The 9,136-nt window shown below is 36.2% G+C and overlaps 1 protein-coding gene across 3 annotated transcripts; it reads right to left on the bottom strand.

Annotated features, from left to right (window-relative positions):
• Window positions 1–1,117: 1,117 nt before the first annotated feature.
• Window positions 1,118–8,461, bottom strand: LOC103710671 (probable galactinol--sucrose galactosyltransferase 2). Of its 3 annotated transcripts, none has more exons than XM_008796522.4 (14): window positions 8,052–8,461; window positions 6,778–7,037; window positions 6,528–6,618; window positions 6,344–6,392; window positions 6,116–6,207; window positions 5,435–5,542; window positions 5,192–5,320; window positions 4,666–5,076; window positions 4,434–4,575; window positions 4,090–4,157; window positions 3,851–3,985; window positions 3,540–3,760; window positions 1,755–1,843; window positions 1,118–1,629 (listed from the first exon to the last, which is right to left on the bottom strand). In XM_008796522.4, exons 1-14 carry the CDS (start codon window positions 8,354–8,356, stop codon window positions 1,348–1,350), a joined length of 2,382 nt encoding a protein of 793 aa, XP_008794744.2. In that variant the 5' UTR covers window positions 8,357–8,461; the 3' UTR covers window positions 1,118–1,347. The 3 variants fall into 3 exon arrangements, with proteins under 3 accessions (XP_008794744.2, XP_026661873.2, XP_026661874.2); XM_026806072.2 differs by lacking the exon at window positions 8,052–8,461 and adding an exon at window positions 7,129–7,230; XM_026806073.2 differs by lacking the exon at window positions 8,052–8,461 and having other exon boundaries at window positions 6,710–6,850.
• Window positions 8,462–9,136: the final 675 nt, after the last annotated feature.

Genomic DNA, 9,136 nt, shown 5'->3' with positions numbered 1-9,136 from the left:
CCCTTGGGCAACCTCTTCAAAAGAAATAATGATTAGATGGTGCTGAGCAAGAATATCGCAACGTTCATTGTATGCTGTTGTTAAAATCATTTTTAGGAGTATTATAGTGTTTTATAGCTATTTGTATTTTATTGGAGATATTTCACATATTGAAATGAAGTGCCCAATATTACCATTTGTGATGTAAGGATTTCTTTTGTTTCTTTTTTCTTTTTCTTGTCAACTTGGCTATTTTTCTTGCTGTATGTCAATAAAGGAAGCGAACTTATTTATTTTCGCAATTTTCTTGGTCCATATTTGTTCATATTCTTGATAAATGATTTGACAACCATATGTGAAAGGCTAGATAGAGACAATATAAATAGTAGGCTAAAGATGGAAGCATCTTATATAGGGCTTCAATCCTTGACCCAACCTAGGATTCCGATCCAATATTAGGTTATCATGTTTGTGTTCTGGTTTAAAAAAAGGTAAAAGATTTATTCGAAGTCATCATCATTGCATTTTTCTTTCTTTTTGAATGAAAAATGGCAAAAATCTTAATCCCAAAATGTTTTATTGGTTTGAACAAATTGCAGCCATTTGTGAAACATTCCTTCCTCTAAATCCATTATTCTAAGACTGGTCATGACCATCCATCAGATACTCTCTCAGATACTCTCATCACTCAAATTATTCTTGTACCTCCGTATGATAAGATCACAACCATCCAAAAAAATACACTTTCCTCTTCCAACAATTACATACACCACATTTACTAACATAATTTGTAAAAATAGTAAAATCTGATGCCATGAAAACTGACAACAAAACATGCTAATCACAACCATCTTATACTTATACTCCTTCCTCAAGAGCAAGTTATTATAAGGAAGATTATTTTATAATAATAAAATCTGATGGAAACAAAAAGTCCAGACATCTCATATCATCCATTTAGTGCCCCTTTCTTTTGATCTGTTTGCATGCATCTTATGTGCAAAAAAATAGCTCAACTGATCTTCATATAGACTGTTTTCTTTGATCTATAAGTTGACCCATACAGTCAATATACTTTGCTACTGTTGGCTAAGTTTAAGAAGAACTTATATATACGTACACACACAAGTAAAATGGATTGACCTGCAAGAATTCCTGGTTATGTAATAATTTCATACACTAGGGAGGTCTTGTATTCGCAAATTCAATGGAATAATGATGAAGGAATGTCAAAGTCGATATCTACAACTGATATCTGCAATTAATTGGCTTGGGCTTATATATAATCTATTTGACTGTTACAACAATGATATAATGGCTACGGGGAAAAGTATATCATCTAATGAGGATTCTTCTAAAATATGAATCCTAGAAGTAAATCTCTGTCTCCCAAGAATTAATCCCTAAAGGAATGGTTAATGTCAAAAACTTGTCTCGAGTATCGTATTGGAACTCCACGTTTTTCGAGTTCACGATGCAAGTTTTGGGTCTTATGTTTGAATATGCTCCAAAAGGACCAGATCCTCTCCCTTTGATGCTTAATCGGCATGTAGGATTCCCATCAAAAAAATCCATCACTTCTACAGCTCCACCAGAATTGTACATTTTAATTAATCCAACAGGTGCAAATTGAATACTTTGATTGTAATTCTGAACAAAAAAAAAAGACAAAGAATTAACGATTAGTAAAATTACTTTGCTGTTCTTATGTTTATATTTCTGAATTGTCTGCAGTGATAACCGTTCCATTGGACACAAAATAATGGTCAACTAACCTTGATTGGAGTAATTGTAAAAACTTCAGATTGCAGAACTTGTAGTGAGACAGCCAATAATCCATTCCTTGGCAATTGATAAAGTGAACCTTTATTTTGAAAAGACACATACAAAGATCTTTTGATATCAGATCGCCAAAGAAAAAATGAAATTGATTTCTGACAGGTAATTCTACTTCAAGCAAAGGCATCCTCAAATCTAACGACAACAAGGAGAGTAGAAAAGGCAAAATTTTCAAATCTTGTGGAGAATTAGTATATATAACAGGTCATTGCCTCAATAATTACAATCATACTCAAATCTAGTTTCAAAAACTGTTCTTTTCTTTCCTTTCTTCTTAACAAGTAGTTTCAATTAAGTTTGGAAAATATTTAACATATTATACAGGACCTATGCTTAAATAATGCATTCACCAGAATTTAACTTAATCTATTCAAACCAGATGCATGAGGAAAATGAAATTCTGTGTTGTTCATGAGCACAAAGCTAGTCTAGGTGGGCTAGAAAAGAGTAACTCAGTCTTATATCTTCAAACCTAGATCATCTTCATTAGCCTGTCATTTTGTTAGAAGGTAGTTTTCAGTTTGATGTTGACCACTGAAGAAAAAGTATTTATGCTCTTGGTATATATTCTTAGTATGTGTTTTGTAGGTCTATTTGAACTTAGAAAGTTCCAGCCAGGGCTTGTTTTTATAACTAACAACAGAAATTAAATCAAAAACTCTCTCTCTGCTAAGATAAGTGATAAAATTTGGCTTTATGCATGTTCAAAATTCATCTATATCTTTGATAACATACTAATTTAGATATCAACGTTAGACGTTAAAATCTGTAAGTATCAATTTCCATTACAAGTGAATCAATTTTGTACTCAACTATAAATGTTGTTGTTTTCCCTTTAAATAATTGATTTAATTGAGAAATGCTCGAACTCTTGAATCCATTATAATTACTAGCTATGAGAATTTCAAGTTCCAAAATTTACAGCAAACTGTATTTTGCTAGGATACTTGAGTCAATTAGTAGTTATTAAGAGTAATCTCAACTCAATTCACCAAATTAGTACCAATATCTCATAAAAAGTTGATTGTAATTTCAACTATATTGATAGCACCTACTATATATTTCTCTACATGTAGCACTCATCTTTTTCTGGCTGACATTGTCCAAAGTCATGCTTTGGAGGTCATATTTATATTGTATTTTATAATATTTTGATTGAATCCTTCACGTTAGTGTTTCTTTATGTATTCTCTTTATGCACCATGAAGATAGATAGTCATATGGATGCATATTTAATAAAAGGGAAGTGTTCTACGTAACCAAAAAAAAAGAAGTGTGCTATCAATGGAGAAGTCCTATGAGATGTGTAATTAATCTTACTCATGAAAGAAAAGTTTTATAATGTGAATAGAGCTAATATGTGGATACCCACTCAACAGCCCAAATGATGTTGGTCTTCACCGAAAGACTGGGGATTTTGCACTGATGCTCGAGCTATTGGATATGTTCTACTATCTCTAAATTACTCATTAGAAAAAAAATCATATGACTTGGAAATCTCTAGCATATGCATTGCTTATGTATCTAGTGGTAAAAAGTAGAAATTTAGATGATACGAGCAATGCATATTTTTCATGATCAGATGTATTGATTAGGGATCTCCAAATCATATAATTTTTTAACATCCAATGGTTTGAATCATTAATTCCAAGTCCCTGGTCGGACGGACCTTATTTGAATTATTGTAAGGATGCCCACATATTAGCCCATGATATACTCACCAGAATTGAAGGAATAAACTGCACAATCTCCAGTCCAACCATTCCCAGCAACCTCTTCAAGATACTCGATGTCACTTGGGCTAATATGACCAGTGAGGTATGTTGGCTTAGAAATTGGGATAATCTGTTTTTTGTTAAGATTTGGCCAGGTTCCAGCTCCTTGGCAATTGAAAATGCCAAGAACTCCAGTATATGTATTCAGATTCCAGATCTTCAGAAGACTGCGTAGTGGAGTAATAAATGATAATATTTAATCAGAAAACAAACATTCGATTAAGATGCTGAAGAATTGCTCCACTGGGAAACTATACCTTTTTCCATCCATTACTGGGTCATTGAACAGACAATCTCGTGTAGGCCTCCCGGGGTATTTAGCCCTTAGAATAGACCCATTGGGAAGTACAAGCTTTTTAAGTAGCTCAAAGTTGTGCTGATTAGGTTTGTCGCTGTAAAATATATAAATCATTGTATAGATCACTACAGAGATAGTAACTTTGGCTCTCAGCTACTCCTAAGTACTTGATGCTAGTAAACACTATGCACAACTTACCTGACATAGACTCCACAACCACCCACGGCTCTTGCAGCTGCATGAAACTCAGCAGAATTGTGGAGGCTCTGAAATCAAGTTACGATGACATAACAACCAATAACATATAACAACCAATAACATGATTACTATAAAACAAGTTAAAAGATGGCATGACAATGAGCATGAAATTAGATAGCAACAAAATAATAACTGTCAGGTCCTGTTCAAACTATTTGTATGTGGCCTCCTTCATCAGCTATTCCTGTTCCTATTATGGGTTCCCTTTCTGTTACTGTAAGAATTTTCATATCCTAATAAACATTAGTACCATAACTAATAAAGTTGATCTCTTAGCCTCTTACATAGAACATATCCCAATCTGGGACCACAATCTCTCCAAAAAAGATGCTATTGAATGCAACAGCAGCAACATGCAGTGTCTGTGATGTTAGGTTTCTGGGCATAAAGTCATCTGATGCTCTGGTAATGGCACTCACATTTGAACTGAAATAATAAAATATATGAATAAGGATCTTTGTCCTAGAAATAATTGAATCATAAGGATGCGAGGAAGCTCTTTCTTTGTTGCATCACCTGTATACAGAATCTGTGTTCTGACCCATGCAGCATATTATGTTATTGTCCTGAAAGTTTTTAGATATAGATTTTTCCAGTGCCTGCTGGAACCTATGAGTCAGGGAGACCCGGCCACCATAACCTGCTGCAAGGGTTTCAAGAATATTCTGTACATCTACTTTAACGCCGTCCACATTCTGTGACACAAGATAGCTGTGTAGATCACCATAGAATTCGTATGCCTTGTTTGGATCTATCATGGCAACACCATACTTCTCCATGCAGTCCATTGTTAAGTCTCTGGAATGTGCAAGATTTCCCGGAGATTGGAGAGGGTATATTAGCTTGGTATTATATTTCTTTGTTCCTGGTGCATCTGGATGAACTCCTCCCCAATAACCCATCAGCGCATGCCAGACATAGACATACCTATACGTTGTTGCAAATAGTAAAAGAACATGGATCAAGTATTCATTTACTATGAATTTTATATTTAAATGAATTTTATGTTGAATTCAAATCCCGGAATGATAAAGCTACATACTTCACTCCAAAATTCTTCTTTATAGTTGCAACAAAATCCTTTAGCGAGTTTGGTGCTCCATTTGTAGCAACATTTTTGGAACTCCTGAACTTGCTGTTTTCTCTAATGCTGACTAATCTGGCTCCATACCTGCAGATTGGGAGATAAACACGGTAGAGAAACTAAGATAAATTCTTGAGCTGTGTAGAAACCACAAGCAGAATGTCATCTCAGGATGAAGAGAAAGTGACAGGGAAAACATACTGAGATCCTTCAATGGATGGTTCACCTTCTTTCTGGAATTCATTAGCTGTGTCTTGCCAACCATCATCTATTATCAGAAATCTTGCTGGAGTACCACCTTCCAATAAACTAGATCAAAAAAAAATGGCCAATAGGATTAGTTGCCCATGACATTGTGTAGGTCTACTTATTGAGTTATATATACACTATATTTGGAGCATATATTTTCAGCACATTGATACTGGTAAAATGGAATATAAGAGGGGGGGGGGGGCTGCCACACATTTGAATGTGAAGTGTGAGCATTGCTGATTTGACTGTATACATGTAGTCTAAATCGATAACGGCTACAGAAACTCAATTTCAAGTCTTGCTAAGACCACTAATCTACCGAGTGCTCTATAGATATAAAATCTGAACATGGTACTCCTAATGTCTGCAGATATAAATATTCATAACTTTATCTGCAACTTCAAGCAAGAAAACTCATGAGGTCAGAAATCAGCAAACACTCAGTCTGTCAAAGGTGTATAGTAACATAAAAGCCGAACCTTACATCAAAAAGAAAGAAAAAAAAGCAAGAGCGTCGACATATCTGTGTGCACCATGGTACTGTTGAATACTGAGATAAAGACAAGAAACTGTGACGATACAACAACCAGAGTAAAATGAGGAGAAAAGACATGCTCATAGATAGGATACCTCTTCAGGCCATCTTCAATTCCCCGGGGATTTACATCAAAATAGAAAGCATCCCAGGTGCACCAACCAAACCAATCCAGCATTGCAGGCTTCTGGTTCAATAAACAGAGCAAGGCCCATGGTTCTTTCTTAGAATATGACTAAAAGACTTTTCAGCAGTTTGGTGTTACTGCCAACTGAATTGATATATTAGAAAAGCAAATGACGGCCACTGGAGCCTATACTTGCCTGTTTATATTCACGCACTGAAAAGGTTCCTATGTGCTTTTCCAGTATTCTGTGAATGGTTATAGATGCAAGGAAGGTCAAATTGATAATGATTAGTGAAGGATTGATCTCAAAAGAAGCAAATAATTTCTTGTAAGAATTTGATGATATCAGACGGTCTTTATTGCAGTGCAAAGGGACCTACTTCATAGATTCCTTCATGAGGTCAAAGGGATTGTTCCCATAATTAATGAATACTGCTTCTAGGAATTGGGATGCTTCCACAGCAGGATCTCCTGTGACAATGTTGTGAAAAGTTAGATCTAAGAAGGGGACTTACAAATATCTGAGAATAGTTGAACTAGTAACTTAAATAAGAAGCAGCACCTATCTTCTGCCTTCAAATCTTGAAACAAAAATTCTAGCATTAAGAGGATGGACTGTAAGTTTTCTACCGCTTTCGATGCAAAACTCAAGTTCGTCTGAAGAATTCCCTTGCAAACTGCTCCTAAAGGGACCATCGAGCACTGGCAAGAAGAGAATATAGTGAGTGGGCCCATTAGAAGCTTCATGGAGTCCTTTGTCAACACCTAAATCTTCTCTTGCTTCCATAAGCAACATTTGTGTCTCCATGGGTATATCACTTCCTGAATTTCCCATTCGAGGTATCATCCACCAGATCTTGAACCTGAATAAGCAAAGTAGTCGATGATCCCTGTATGACAAGCACACAAGAAGAATTTCATTAAACGAATTCTAATTCCTCATAATTGCCTCAAAGTGTAGTGCTCACAAGAATTGCATACCAAGTTGCACGGCTACCGAAGGAAAATTTTTTGGTCCAGCAAAAGTTCTGGCTAGGCTTTGGATTGCTAGAGATTTAGGCGTAACAATGTTTGCAATAATAAGCTGCAAAAAGATAATGTACATGCATGCCTGACAAATTGCATTATGGATGCTCTGATATTAAGCATTCAAAAGCATTGGGCAATGGTTTCTTTAAATGGTGTGATGTTTTTGCATCTGACAAACATATCAGTGGAATTCTGTCCACCACTTATACCTTGCTGACATAACTAAACCAAGTTATGCATTCTAATTTCTATAGTTTAGAGATGCCAAAGTTAGGTTCAGACTTGTTCAACAAATGAACCTTGCCATCGATGCGGGATTCGCTTTTAGGATCAAAATGCGATCCACCAAATCTAAGTTCTATGACCATCACCTAACCTTATGTGAACCCTCCAAATTGGAACTAAAAAGTTATCATTAAGCAGAGAGAGTCTATGATAGTATGATGAACCCAGAGGCATATTTGACGGGTAGGGAGGTCCAATTTCTTCTTTATGCAATACAAACTCAAGTAGCCACAGATCAAGCCTTCAAGGTTTCCAGGATGTAGAGATTAGACGAAGTGACAAGAAATAAACTTTTGATTCTATTTTCCAGTCTTTAAGACTACTTACAAGACAAATAACTAAATCTAATGGGAAAACCAGCTTTCTTAGACATATTGGTAAAGGCAAAAGCTTGTGCTCACAAAGGCATTGACTAACAAAATTCTCAGCTTAGGAAGTCCAAAAAGAAGAAGAAGAAGAAGAAACGAAAAGAAAAGAAAGCTCATTGGGATTTCCCGTGGAAATCCAACAAAATTATATGAAATTTCATCAACAGCATTCATGGCTACCCCTCTAAAATAAATCTCATGGACCAGGATTTAAAATGTTACCGAAGAACACCAAGCGTGAAGACATGGCGGGATCCCTTCCTATCAGATACCGCTCCTAAGAATGCCGAATCATCAGTCTTGGATGGCGAGACGACGACATTCTTGGGTACTCTTGTGAGTGCCTCCCTCCCATTAATCCTTAAAACCCCGTCTTTGATGAGGGTCCTGGTAGCCAAACGCATGGAACTCCTCCAGATCCTTCGAGATCTGGGGTACCCATGTCGGAGGTGAAGGTGAGGATTGGGAGAAAGGAAGAGGGAGGAGCCGGCGTGGAGCTGGACGGCGCTCGGGGAGGGAGCGATCATGGTCTCCTCTTATCCTTCTCTTGGGTAGCAGGGGAGTCCGAATAATTTCGACCGTTGGAACGGTATAGTCTCCCTTCTCGGATATTTCCCGGGAAAGAAGAGGTGAGAGGGGCTTGAGATACGAAGAGGTATTTATGGCCAACCACAGCCTGAGCTGATCTTTTCGAATTGTAACGCACGTGCCGATATTTGGGGAGGAATTGCTGTCGGAGGGAATCTCTGGTTGGAAATCAATGAATCCAAAATAATATCTGCCTAATTCTGATTGCTCGATTTTTGATTTTTGGATGATAAGAAGCCTTTGGGTTACCATGACATCCATCTTTTTTTTTTTTTTTTTTTAGTCATCTTAATTGAAGGATACGTCCAAACAAAAAGAAAGACAATATAAACATGCTTGTATTGCCTTTCAACGGCATTTTGACATGCAAGTGAAAGCCACCCAGACATCATGTGAACTATAATTATTCATTTGCTTGATGAGCCTCGCATCAAATATAGATTAAGATCCAAAATATTTTATACTATAGGTAAATGTTAGTGCCATTCTTCCTAGGTTTGAGTAGAATTTGTTAAGTGTATATCACCCACTATAATAATGTTGGAAAGTTCTCCCTTACCCTCCTAGATAAGCTATGGATAATATTTTATGAGTTGAATGCACAATGACGACCAATAATTCAATAGAAGTAAAAAAAATAAAACAACTAAGAGCGTAACATCAAACTAAAAAAACCCCAAGAGCACCAAGCGAAAATCTACTAATAAATGAAATGAAAA

Source organism: Phoenix dactylifera, chromosome 1 (assembly GCF_009389715.1).
Source record: "Phoenix dactylifera cultivar Barhee BC4 chromosome 1, palm_55x_up_171113_PBpolish2nd_filt_p, whole genome shotgun sequence".
NCBI classification, from domain to species: Eukaryota; Viridiplantae; Streptophyta; class Magnoliopsida; order Arecales; family Arecaceae; genus Phoenix; species Phoenix dactylifera.
This window is presented reverse-complemented; position numbering and strand designations above follow the sequence as displayed.

Coding starts and splice junctions, on each gene's coding strand:
- LOC103710671 (XM_008796522.4), bottom strand. CDS start 8,356: ATGATCGCTCCCTCCCCGAGCGCCGTCCAGCTCCACGCCGGCTCCTCC. Junction 5,321..5,434: donor CCATCCATTGAAGGATCTCA/GTATGTTTTCCC, acceptor CCCAATCTGCAG/GTATGGAGCCAGATTAGTCA. Junction 4,576..4,665: donor AACACAGATTCTGTATACAG/GTGATGCAACAA, acceptor TTATTATTTCAG/TTCAAATGTGAGTGCCATTA.